This window comes from Amblyraja radiata, chromosome 7 (genome assembly GCF_010909765.2).
Source record: "Amblyraja radiata isolate CabotCenter1 chromosome 7, sAmbRad1.1.pri, whole genome shotgun sequence".
Taxonomy (NCBI): domain Eukaryota; kingdom Metazoa; phylum Chordata; class Chondrichthyes; order Rajiformes; family Rajidae; genus Amblyraja; species Amblyraja radiata.
This window is the reverse complement of record NC_045962.1, coordinates 90809688-90823440: the sequence shown is the minus strand read 5'-3', so window position 1 is coordinate 90823440 and position 13753 is coordinate 90809688. Positions and strand designations below refer to the sequence as shown.

The 13753-nt window shown below is 48.4% G+C and overlaps 1 protein-coding gene across 1 annotated transcript in view; it reads left to right on the top strand.

Annotated features, from left to right (window-relative positions):
- The window catches only part of xrcc5 (X-ray repair cross complementing 5), a 72979-nt gene that overhangs the window by 10104 nt on the left and 49122 nt on the right, over window positions 1-13753 (top strand). The window contains exons 5-7 of the mRNA XM_033024968.1: window positions 366-488; window positions 3865-4044; window positions 7590-7704. Of these exons, the coding sequence (XP_032880859.1) occupies window positions 366-488; window positions 3865-4044; window positions 7590-7704 (418 nt within the window). The remainder of the gene's footprint in view (window positions 1-365; window positions 489-3864; window positions 4045-7589; window positions 7705-13753) is intronic.

Here is a 13753-nt window from a genome sequence, read left to right as displayed (position 1 = left end):
CAGATGCTGTCTGACCCGCTGAGTTACTCCAGCACTCTGTGAAATGTCACCTATCCATGTTCTCCACAGATGCTGCCTGACCCGCTGAGTTACTCCAGCACTCTGTGAAACGTCACCTATCCATGTTCTCCACAGATGCTGCCTGACCCGCTGAGTTACTCCAGCACTCTGTGAAACGTCACCTATCCATGTTCTCCACAGATGCTGCCTGACCCGCTGAGTTACTCCAGCACTTAGTCTCTTTTTGGACTGTAAAGTTTGGATTTTATGTAAAGAATTTCATTTATGTTGAAAAGTTCAGTTCTCCCACCTCCAGCTCAGGACTAACATCACGGTATCAGTTTTAATATTCTTCTGCTTTTCAGGGGGAAGAAGTATGAGAAGTTGCATATTGCAGTACTGACCGATCTGAATAGTCCCTTCAGTTATGACCAGCTGGATGTCATTACACACAACATGAAACGAGCTGGAATAACGCTGCAGTTCTTGTGAGTGTTTATCTTTATTTATCATCCTATCCATGTACTGTCAAAATGTCTTTTAAATGTATCTGCCTCAACTATCTCCTCTGGCAGTTTATTTCTTATACCCACAACTCTGAAAAACTTGCCGCTCAGATTCCTGTAATATTGAATTGAATTGAATTGAATTGAATCCTTTATTTGTCATTCAGACCTTTCGGTCTGAACGAAATGCTGTTGCCTGCAGCCATACATGTAATAATAACAAAACACAATAAACACAAATTAACATCCACCACAGTGAGTTCACCAAACACCTCCTCACTGTGATGGAGGCAAAAGTCTTAGAGTTACTGTCTCTTCCCTCCTCTTCTCCCTCTGTGCCGAGGCGATACCCCACCGGGCGATGGCATCAGTCCCGCGGTTCAAGCTCCGCGGCCCGGGGGTGGTCAAAGCTGCCCGCAGCTGTTGCAACGGGTGCTCCGGAAAACAGGCACCAGCCTGTGACCTGCGAGCTCCCGACATTGTCCTCCACTGGCCCGCGGCCGAGCCCCGGATCCAGGTCGCCGCCGCCTCAGCCGCCGTAGCACCGTCTCCGCCCCGCACCGGGCCGCCCACAAGGCAGCGTCTCAGCCCCGCACCGGGCTGCTCACACGGGAGCACCTTCCAGCCGGGAGCCGGTCCGCCCTCACGGCAGCGTCTCAGCCCCGCACCGGGTTGCTCACACGGGAGCACCTTCCAGCCGGGAGCCGGTCCGCCCTCACCGGAGCGCCTTCCAGCCGATAGCCAGGCCACCCACACGGCAGCGGCTCAGCCCCGCACCGGGCTGCTCACACGGGAGCGCCTTCCAGCCGGTAGCCGTGCCGCTCACACAGGAGTGTCTCAGCTCCGCGCCGTCCGCCCTCACCGGAGCGCCGAGTCGTGCCGCTACCCGGACGTCGCCACAGCTCGAAGACAGCCAGCCTCGCGTTGGTGAGTCCTGGCTGGCTCTACCTCCGGACCCTCGAGGTCGGTCGCAGGTTGGAGGCCGCCAGCTCCGCCATTAGGCCTCAGCGCAGACGGGGGAAGAGAAGGGGGATACGACAAAAAGTCGCATTCCCCCGAAGGGAGAGACAGAAAGCTCTGTTTCACCCTCCCCCCACACACATAACACCACCTAATAACCAAAAAAATTACTAAACTAGACAAAAAAAACAACACAAAAAGTAAAAACAGACAGACTGCAGGCGAGCCGCAGCTGTATCACAGCGCCGCCACTTCCGGACTCTTTCCTCTGTCACCTTAAACCAATAAATATCTTTCCTCTGTCACCTTAAACCAATGTCCTCTACTTTTGCTTCCCTGACCCTTGGAAAAAGATTCAATGCCAGATTCACCCAGTCTATTCCCCCACATGATCTTATATCAGCACCTCTATCAGATCACCCCACAGTCTTCTTCATCCAAGAAATAAAGTCCTCGCCTGCCCAACCTCTCCCTAGAACTTGTGTGCTCGAGTCCTGGGAGCTCTCTGCCTCAGAGGGCGGTGGAGGCAGGTTCTCTGGATGCTTTCAAGAGAGAGCTAGATAGGGCTCTTAAAATAGCGGAGTCAGGGGATATGGGGAGAAGGCAGGAACGGGGTACTGATTGGGGATGATCAGCCATGGTCACATTGAATGGCGGTGCTGGCTCGAAGGGCCAAATGGCCTCCTCCTGCACCTATTGTCTATTGTCATTCTTGTAAATGTCCTCTTCTTTTATTGTCACAAGCACCAATTGGTACAGTGAGATGTGAGTTACTCTTCTCTGCACTCGTTTCAGCTTAATGGCTCCTTTCTTATATCAGGGTTTCCAAGCTGAATACAATACAAAAGACAATAGGAGCAGTAGGCCATTCGGCCCTTCGAGCTTCACCAAAATCTTGTATAACTGTAAAATAGTTTCCCAACTTCCATGCTCAATACTCTGACTGATGAAGGCCAGTGTGTCAAAAGCCCTTGTTGCCACCTTATCTACATGCAATGCCGCTTTCAGTGAACTACAGTATGTACTTGGCCTCTCTGCTCTACACTGTGAAGTTCTGCGCAGGTTTAACTTTCACACTTCACATTTATCTGAATTTAAATCCGTTTGCCATGTTTCTGCCCACTTGCCCAAATGATAAGATCCCCGCTGTAATAACCATCTGAACTACCTACTACACTAGCTATTTTAGTATCATCTACACACAACATGTCACACATCATCTGCGGATTCCATTGTTGTCTTCAATTTTGATGAATATATGATGTCATAGAGTGATACAGTGTGGAAACAGGCCCTTCGGCCCAACTTGCCTACACCGGCCAACATGTCCCAGCTGCACTAGTCCCACCTGCCTGCGCTAGGTCCAAATCCCTCCAAACCTGTCCTATCCGGGTACCTGTCTAACTGTTTCTTAAACGTTGGGATAGTCCCAGCCTCAACTACCTCATCTGGCAGCTTGTTCCATACACCCACCACCCTCTGTGAGAAAAAGTTAACCCTCAGATTCCTATTAAATCTTTTCCCCTGCACCTTGAACCTATGTCCTCTGGTCCTCGATTCCCCTACTCTGGGCAAGAGACTCTGTGCATCTACCTGATCTATTCCTCTCATGATTGTATACACCTCTATAAGATCTCCCCTCACCCTCCTGTGTCCAAGGATTAGAGACCCAGCCTACTCAACCTCTCCCTGTAGCTCACACCCTCCAGTCCTGGCAACATCCTCGTAAATCTTCTCTGAACCCTTTCACGCTTGGCAATATCTTTCTTATAACATGGTACATAGATACATAAACAACAGATGCAGGGGTAGGCCATTCGGCCCTTCGAGCCAGCACCACCATTCAATGTGATCATGGCTGATCTTCCACAATCAGTACCCCGTTCCTGCCTTCTCCATATACCACTTGATTCCGCTAGCCCACAGAGCTCTATCTAACTCTCTTTTGAACGCAGCCACTGAATCGGCCTTCACTGCCTTCTGAGGCAGAGAATTCCACAAATTCACAACTCTGTGTGAAAAAGTTTTTCCTCATCTCAGTTCTAAATGACTTCTTAAACTGTGGCCCATGGTTTAGAACTCCCCCAACATCGGGGACATGTTTTCTGCATCTGGCGTGTCCATTCCCTTAATAATTTTATATGTTTCTGTAAGATCCCTCCTCTAAATCCTTCTAAATTCCAGTGAATACAAGCCCAGTCGCTCCATTCTTTCATCATATGAAAGCCCAGAACTGAACACAATATTCTAAATGCAGTCTCACCAACTTCTTATACAAGGCAATAGAGGAGGTGGTCAGGGCATGGAACCGGTAAGTTCTTCTGCTAGGTACACGATGAGCCAAATGGCCTCCTATGCTATTAACATTCTACAATGCTTGTAACACCACTGTCCACAGCTTGCCCTTTGCACTGGATGCGACCAACATGGGAGACAGTGGAGATGCAGCAGAAAGAAGAAGCAATGTTTCACATGGGAAAGGTCTAACGGCACAACAGAAAGAAGGAATGCGAATGGTTCGGAGAGTTATGCAGTCGTTAGATGAAGAAGGAGGACTAGATGAAGTCTTCACTTTCAGGTGAGAATCTTTCAGAATGGATTTATTGAGCTGGCTAATGCTGTAATCAAGGAAGAAATAACTGGTCATCCAGAGAAGCTTAATGCACTCAAACCAAATCATCATATTTTTAATGAAAGAAAAATTATATTTGATAAGTATACTAGAGTCCAACAAGAAAATCTATCAAGCAGATTTAATAGAAGACTATTGTATTTCCAGAAGGCAATGAATGTGCTGTGTTGAAGGCTGGTGCACAAGAGCTCATGGTATCGGGGATGTCAATGTTAATATGGATTGAAATAAAACCAAAAAACGGTAGAAAAATGCAACCAGTCAGAAAGCTTTAGTGAAAAGGGAGACATTTAATTTTTCAGATTAAGGATCCTTCATCGGATCTCAATATCGATTGTAGACTGGTTATCATGTAGGAAACAGAGTTTTAGTTTTAGAGATATAGTGTGGGAACAGATTCTTCGCCTACAAGACCGCGCCAATCAACAATCACCCGTTCACTAATTCTATGCTGTTAGGGACAATTTACAGAGGCCAATTAGCCGAGAAACCCACCCATGTAGTTACAGGGAGAACGTGCAAATTCCATACTGACAGCACCTGTAGTCAGGATCGAGCCCTGGTCTCTGGCGCTAGAAAGTAGCAACTCTATCTTGCATCACTTGCACCTCCTCCAACCTCATCTACTGTATTTGTTGGTCAAGATGTGGACTCTTATACATCGGCGAGACCAAACGTAGACTGGGCGATCGTTTTGCTGAACACCTTCTCTCAGTCCGCTAGGACCTACCTGATCTCCCGATTTCCAAAGACTTTAATTCCCCTTCCCATTCCATTGTCAGAGTGAGGCTAATCGCAAATTGGAGGAACAGCATCTCATATTTTGCGTGGTCAGCTTCCAACCCAGTGGTATGAATATGATTGGTCTAACTTCAAGTAACCCCTGCACCCTCTCTCTTCATCCCTCCCTCACCAAAGGCACACCAGGTTCATGTTCTCACCTAGCAAACAGCCAACAAGGCCTGTAACCTTTATCATCATTACTTGTTTTGCATATCTTCCATTCATTTGTTCTATAACTGTCTACATCACTGTGTGTATCTCTCGTTTCCCTTTCCCATCGACCAGTCTGAAGAAGGGTCTCGACCCAAAACGTCACCCATTCCTTCTCTCCAGAGATGCTGCCTGGCCCGCTGGGTTACCTCAGCATTTTGTGTCTATCTTCGGTTTAAACCAGCATCTGCAGCTCATTCCTACACACGTTCTTTCAGCAGCTTGTATTTTGCTTCAGATCCCAGCATCTGTAGTCTCTTGTGTCAGCAGGATGTTGCCAATGGAATAGTGTTTCCATTACGAGAAGCTGGTTTTCCTTTCCTTGGAGCTGAGGATACAGTACAGTCCAGTTTATTGTCCCGTGTACCGAGGTACAGTGAAAAGCTTTTGTTGCGTGCTAACCAGTCAGCGGAAAGACAATACATGATTACAATTGAGCCGTCCACAGTGTACAGATACAGGATAAAGGGAATAACGTTTAGTGCAAGGTAAAGCCAGCAAAGTCCGCTCAAGGATCAAGGATCAAGGATAGTCTGAGGGTCAACAATGAGGTAGATAGTAGTTCAACACTGCTCGTTGGTTGTGGTAGTATGATTCAGTTGCCTGATAACAGCCGGGATGAAACTGTCCCTGAATCTGGAGGTGTGCGTTTTCACATTTCTGTACTTTTGACTGATGGGAGATGAGAGAAGAGGGAGTGGCTGGGGTGCGATCCATCCTTGATTATGCTGCTGGCCTTGCCGAGGCAGCGTGAGGTGTAAATGGAATCAATGGAAGGGAGGTTGGTTTGTGTGACGGTCGACAGGGTCCAGAATTCGCTGCAATTTCTTGTCTCGGATGGAGCTGTTCTCAAACCGAGCTGTGATGCATCCTGATAAAATGCTTTCTGTGGTGCATCTGTAGAAGTTGGTTAGGGTTGTAGGGGACATGCCAAACTTCCTTAGCCTTCTAAGGAAGTAGAGGCATTGGTGTGGTTTCTTGGTCGTTGCTGCAATGTGGGTGGTCCAGGAACAGTTGTTGGTGAGATTAACTCCTGAGGAGCATGAAGTCATCAACCATTGATTGAATTGAATTGAATACCTTTATTGTCATTCAGACCTTACGGTCTGAACGAAATTTCGTGCCTGCAGTCGTACATACAATAAAAAACAACAATAAACACAAATTAACATCCACCACAGTGTATCCTCCAAGCACCTCCTCACTGTGGTGGAGGCAAAAATCTTAGGGTTACTGTCTCTTCCCTCCTCTTCTCCCTCTGCGCTGAGGCGATTCCCCACCGGGCGATGGCACAAACAGTCCCGCGGCTCACCGAACCCCGCGAACGGGCCGGTTCAAACACCGCGGCCCGGGGGTGGTCGAAGCTGCCGCCCTCCAGTCCAGCGGACGCAGCCGCTGGCCCGCGGCTCAACCCAGGACTCAGGTCATAGCCGCCAGAACGCTGTCCCAGCCACCGGAGCACCGTTCCAGCCCCGAGCCGGATCGCCCTCACGTGAGTGCCGCTCCTCCCTCGAGCTGGGCCACTCCGACGGGAGTGCCGCTCCTCCCTCGAGCTGGGCCACTCCGACGGGAGTGCCGTTCCACCCTTGAGCTGGGCCACTCCGACGGGAGTGCCGTTCCACCCTTGAGGTGGGCCACTCCGACGGGAGTGCCGTTCCACCCTCGGGCTGGGCCACTCCGACGGGAGTGCCGTTCCACCTCGAGCTGGGCCACTCCGACGGGAGTGCCGTTCCACCTCGGGCTGGGCCACTCCGACGGGAGTGCCGTTCCACCTCGAGCTGGGCCACTCCGACGGGAGCGTCACAGCCCCTCACGAGAGAGTCTCAGCCCCTCGTCAGGCCGCCCTCACGGGAGCGAGCCCAGGGCGAGTCCTGACAGGCTCTGCCTCCGGAGCCTCGAGGTCGCCAGCTCCGCCATTAGGCCACAGCGCAGACGGAGGCAGAGAAGGGGGATACGACAAAAAGTCGTATTCCCCCGAAGGGAGAGACAGCAAGCCCCGTTTCAACCCCCCCCCCCCCCCACATAAACACAGCTTAAAAACCAAAAACGTAACTACACAAAACGAAAAAAACAACACAAAAAAGTAAAGACAAACGGACTGCAGGCGAGCCGCAGCCGTTCCCAGCGCCGCCACTTCCGGAAACTTCGGTGCCATTAGTACAAACCGCTTCACTTCCTGAAGTCGATCACTATCACCTTTGTTTTGTTGACAGTGAGATCAACGTTGTTGTCTCGACATCAGGATAGGCCTGATATGTATGAACCCCTCCCCAACAGGAGCAGAAAACTCTGCGGGTGAACTGAAACTGCTCTGTTGGTTACCGCAGATCCCATCTCCTCCAGAAGTATCGCCAGAATCTGCAGGCATATGCCGACATCATCTCTCCAACCACACTGTTTCCTGCATCACCAAACTATCGTATTCCAATTCCATTTTTCCATCTGTGAGAGTATTTTGATTTTAATTGAAATAACCTTTATTTTTGTCTCTCTATTAGGGAAAGTGTGGAACAATTGTCCATATTTAAGAAAATTGCAAAGAAGCCGATGGCATGGCCGTGCCAGCTCACCATTGGCTCCGGAATCACCATTAACATCGTGGCATACAAAGCAGTAAGTTGTACATTTTACACTGAAACTGAGGAAGAAAAACATATTTCACAATAGGTGAAGGTTTGGGGAACAATGGGTGGGGAGAGCACAAGGCCAATGGCAGGGAGCATGGGGGCAACGGGATTGGACAGCGAGCGTGGGGGCAACGGGATTGGACAGCGAGCGTGGGGGCAACGGGATTGGACAGCGAGCGTGGGGGCAACGGGATTGGACAGCGAGCGTGGGGGCAATGGGATTGGACAGTGTGGGGGCAATGGGATTGGACAGCGAGCGTGGGGGCAATGGGATTGGGCAGCGAGCGTGGGGGCAATGGGATTGGACAGTGTGGGGGCAATGGGATTGGACAGCGAGCGTGGGGGCAACGGGATTGGACAGCGAGCGTGGGGGCAACGGGATTGGACAGCGAGCGTGGGGGCAACGGGATTGGACAGCGAGCGTGGGGGCAATGGGATTGGACAGTGTGGGGGCAATGGGATTGGACAGCGAGCGTGGGGGCAACGGGATTGGACAGCGAGCGTGGGGGCAACGGGATCGGACAGCGAGCGTGGGGGCAATGGGATTGGACAGCGAGCGTGGGGGAAATGGGATTGGACAGTGTGGGGGCAATGGGATTGGACAGCGAACGTGGGGACAATGGGATTGGACAGCGTGGGGGCAATGGGATTGGACAGTGTGGGGGCATTGGGATTGGACAGCGTGGGGGCATTGGGATTGGACAGCGTGGGGGCATTGGGATTGGACAGCGTGGGGGCATTGGGATTGGACAGTGTGGGGGCATTGGGATTGGACAGCGAACGTGGGGACAATGGGATTGGACAGCGTGGGGGCAATGGGATTGGACAGTGTGGGGGCAATGGGATTGGACAGCATGGGGGCAATGGGATTGGACAGCGTGGGGGCAATGGGATTGGACAGCGTGGGGGCAATGGGATTGGACAGCGAGCGTGGGGGCAATGGGATTGGACAGCGTGGGGGCATAACAAAATAGGAGTCTGTGTGAACATTCAACAGAACAGACACTACAGCACAAGAATAGACCCTTCGGCCCACAAAGTCTGTGCCGAGCATGATGCCAAGTCAAAATCTTATCTGCCATAGTACTGGAGTACTATCTCCCAGAAGTACTGGAGGACAGAGGATCTAAGGGGGCAGAGGAACTGAAAGAAATTTTCATTAGGCGAGAAATAGTATTGGGTAGGCTAATGGGACTGAAGGATGATAAATCCCCTGGGCCTGATGGTCTGCATCCCAGGGTCCTCAGGGAGGCGGCTCTAGAAATAGTGGATGCATTGGTGATTATTTTCCAATGTTCAATAGATTCAGGATCAGTTCCTGTGGATTGGAGGATAGCTAATGTTATCCCACTTTTCAAGAAAGGAGCGAGAGAGAGAGAAAACGGGGAATTACAGACCAGTTAGCCTGACTTCGGTGGTGGGAAAGATGCTGGATTCAATTATTAAAGAGGTAATAATGAGGCATTTGGATAGCAGTAAAAGGATTAGTCCAAGTCAGCATGGATTTATGAAAGGAAAATCATGCTTGACTAATCTTCTGGAATTTTTTGAGGATGCGACAAGTAAAATGGATGAAGGGGCCAGTGGATCTAGTGTATCTAGACTTTCAGAAAGCCTTTGATAAGTTCCCGCACGGGAGACTGGTGACTAAAATTAGAGCACATGGTATTGGGGGTAGGGTGTTGACGTGGATAGAAAATTGGTTGGCAGACCGGAAGCAAAGAGTAGGAGTGAACGGGTCCTTTTCAGAATGGCAGGCAGAGGCGAGTGGAGTACCGCAAGGCTCGTTGTTGGGGCCGCAACTGTTTACAATATATATTAATGAATTGGAAGAGGGAATTAGGAGCAACACTAGCAAGTTTGCGGATGACACAAAGCTGGGTGGCAGTGTGAACTGTGAAGAGGATGTTAGGAGGTTGCAGGGTGACCTGGACGGGTTGAGTGAGTGGGCAGATGCGTGGCAGGTGCAGTGTAATATAGATAAATGTGAGGTTATCCACTTTGGAAGCAAAAACAAGGGGGCAGATTATTATCTCAATGGGGTTTGGTTAGGTAAGGGGGAGGTACAGCGAGACCTGGGTGTCCTTGTACACCGGTCACTGAAAGTTGGCGTGCAGGTACAGCAGGCAGTGAAGAAAGCTAATGGAATGTTGGCCTTCATAACAAGAGGATTTCAGTATAGGAGTAGAGAGGTTCTTCTGCAGTTGTATAGGGCTCTGGTGAGACCACATCTAGAGTATTGTGTACAGTTTTGGTCTCCTAATTTGAGGAAGGACATCCTTGTGATTGAGGCAGTGCAGCGTAGGTTCACGAGATTGATCCCTGGGATGGCGGGACTGTCATATGAGGAAAGATTGAAAGGACTAGGCTTGTATTCAATGGAGTTTAGAAGGATGAGGGGGATTCTTATAGAAACATATAAAATTATAAGAGGACTGGACAAGCTAGATGCAGGAAAAATGTTCCCAATGTTGGGCGAGTCCAGAAACAGGTACCACGGTCTTAGAATAAAGGGGAGGCCATTTAAGACTGAGGTGAGAAAAAACTTTTTCACCCAGAGAGTTGTGAATTTGTGGAATTCCCTGCCACAGAGGGCAGTGGAGGCCAAGTCACTAGATGGATTTAAGAGAGAGTTTGATAGTGCTCTAGGGGCTAGTGGAGTCAAGGGATATGGGGTGAAGGCAGGCACGGGTTATTGATAGGGGATGATCAGCCATGATCACATTGAATGGCGGTGCTGGCTCAAGGGGCTGAATGGCCTCATCCTGCACCTATTTTCAATGTTTCTACATTTCTATAGTCCATATCCTTGCATTGCTTGCATATTTAAGTGCCTATCTGAAAGTCTCTTAAATGCCACGCCTCAACCACCACCCCCAGCAAAGTGTTCCATGCAATCAGCACCCTGTGTGTCATCAAACTTTCCCGCACATCTATACGATTACTAAAACTCTTCGTCTTGTCTGTGTGTATGTGTGTGTGCCAATTTCTATTTTCCTATTTTCTTCCAAACGCTAGGCCACAGCCGTCCCATTTTCACACATTCTACTCACATTTTTCCCATCAAGGCCATAAACATTTTCTGGGTGCCCGCTCTACCACTAGAGGGGTGGTAGAGCGGGCACCCAGAGATGACATGGTTGGCTGTCTGTTGTTCTTCTCCGCATTCACAGGCTGGGCTCTAGCGGAGGGAGCCCCCATCTCCACATGCTGGCGTTGAAATGCCCAACTCCAGTGCCAAGTCTGTTGAGCTTCACCCACGCTCCTCTGGGGAGCTTAGACCCTGGTCAGCTTTTATCTGGTAAATTGGATGACAACATTATTAGGCAGGGACCAGGCGGAGTAAATTGGGAGTAGTTATGATTGGGTTAGTCCATATCTGACAAAGGCCAGTTGATCATCCTCAGGACTGAAGGAGGGCTTAGAAAGAACGACAAGGTAAAGGAATCTTGGACAACCAAACGTGGTTGGACAACCAAAGACAGAGAAAATGTCTTTAGTGAATCAGATTAAAGAAAACCCCAAGGCTTTTTATATGTACATTTAAAAACAAGATAATAGCCTGGAAATAGATGGGACCGCTCTAGAATCTATTCCCTGCCCTTCCATGTGCCTCTCTAAAAGCCCCTTAAACACTACGATCGTATCTGCCTCCACCACCACCGCTGCCCTGTACATCTCCATTAACATTTTCCCCTCTCACCTTAGAGTTATGTCTTGTAGTGTTGGCCAATTCCACCCTGGGGTAAAGGTTCTGACTGTCTACCCTAGTAACCAGTGATGTGCATCTTGCAGTGTAGCCTCTGTATTTCTGTTCATGAAGTCTTCTACGGACAGTGGGAATTGACAAGTCCACACCTGACTCCTGAAGAGTGTTTCTGATCCGTCAGACAGGTGTTTGGGATTTTTCTTTATTATAGAGAGAATTCTTCTGCCATCAGCTGTGGAGGTCTTCCTTGGCCTGCCAGTCCCTTTGCAATTAGTAAGCTCACCAGTCTGACGAAGGGTCTTGACCAGAAACGTCACCTATTCCTTCGCTGCATAGATGTTGCCTCACCCTCTGAGTTTCTCCAGCATTTTTGTGTAAGTGAACCAGTGCTCTCTTTCTTCTTAATGGTGTTCCAACCAGTTGATTTTTGTAAGCCTAAGGTTTGGCTGTTGTCTCGAACAGTTTTATTCTTGTTTCTCAGTCTCATAATGGGTTCTTTGACTTTCATTGGCACAACTTTGGTCCTCATGTTGATAAACAGCAATAAAAGTTTCCAAATGTGATGAAAAGACTGGAGGAAAGACTAGGTGCTGAGAGCTCTCTAATACTTGCATTAAGGAGGCAATTAAACACACCTGAGCAATTACAAACACCCGTGAAGTCATGTGTCCCAAACATTATGGTGCCCTGAAATGGGGGAGCTATGCATAAACACAGCTGTAATTTCTACATGGTGAAACCAAAATACATAAAAATGGCATTTATTAAAATCTGACAATGTGCACTTTAACCGCATGTGATTTTTTTTCTATTACAAATCTCAAATTGTGGAGTACAGAGGCAAATAAATAAAGGATGGGTCTTTGTCCCAAACATTATGGAGGGCACTGTATGTTCATATGCTTTCTCTGCTCTAAGGAAAACTAACTCTGCCTCCCCTCATAACTGAAACATTCCTTCCAGACAACTAGTGAATCCTCTCTGCACCTTCTCCAGTGCAATCATGCCCATTCTGCCTTATGCTTTATGAATGAATGAATGACTATCCAATCACTACTTATAACTCAATGCCCTTATAACTCAAGCCCTCCAATCTTTGTGAAATTTTCCAGTTTAATCTCATCTCTCCTACAGTGTTGTGTCTATACTCTAATGCAACGAGTGAATCTTTAGGTATGTGAAGAGGAAAGAATTAGTTAAGACCAAAGTAGGACCCTTGAAGACCAAAAAAGGTGATTTTATTATGGGGAACAAGGAAATGGCAGATGAGTTGAACAGGTACTTTGGATCAGTCTTCACTAAGGAGGACACAAACAATCTTCCTGATATAGTAGTGGCCAGAGGATCTGGGGTGATGGAGGAACTGAAGGAAATCCACATTAGGCAGGAAATGGTGTTGAGTAGACTGATGGGACTGAAGGCTGATAAATCCCCAGGGCCAGATGGTCTGCATCCTAGGGTACTTCCTTAAGTGCCAATCCATAGGAACTGATCCTGAGTCTATAGAACATTGGAAAATTATCACCAATGCATCCACGATTTCTAGAGTCACTTCCTTGGCTCTACAAATCGTGGATGCATTGGTGATAATTTTCCAATGTTCTATAGATTCAGGATCTGTTCCTATGGATTGGAGGGTAGCTAATATTATCCCACTTTTTAAGAAAGGCGGGAGAGAGAAAACGGGGAATTATAGACCAGTTAGCCTGACATCAATGGTGGGGAAGATGCTGGGGTCAAATATAAAAGATGAAATAGCGACATTTGGATAGCAGTAACAGGATCGGTCCGAGTCAGCATGGATTTACAAAGGGGAAATCATGCATGACTAATCTTCTGGCATTTTTTTGAGGATGTAACTAGGAAAATGGGCAAGGGAGAGGATGTAGTGTACCTGGACTTTCAGAAAGCATTTGATAAGGTCCCACATAGGAGATTAGTGGGCAAAATTAGGGCACATGATATTGGGGGTAGAGTGCTGACATGGATAGAAAATTGGTTGGCAGACAGGAAACAAAGAGTAAGGATGAAAGGGTCCCTTTCAGAATGGCAGGCAGTGACTAGTGGGGCACCTCAAGGCTCGGTGCTGGGACCGCAGCTATTTACAATATTCATCAATGATTTGGATGAAGGGATTTAAAGTAACATTACTAAATTTTCAGATGACACAAAGCTGGGTGGCAGTGTGAACTGTGAGGAGGATGCTATGATGATGCAGGGTGACTTGGACAGGTTGGGTGAGTGGGCAGATGCATGGCAGATGAAGTTTAATGTGGATAAATGTGAGGTTATCCACTTTGGTATCAAAAACAGGAAGGCAGATTAC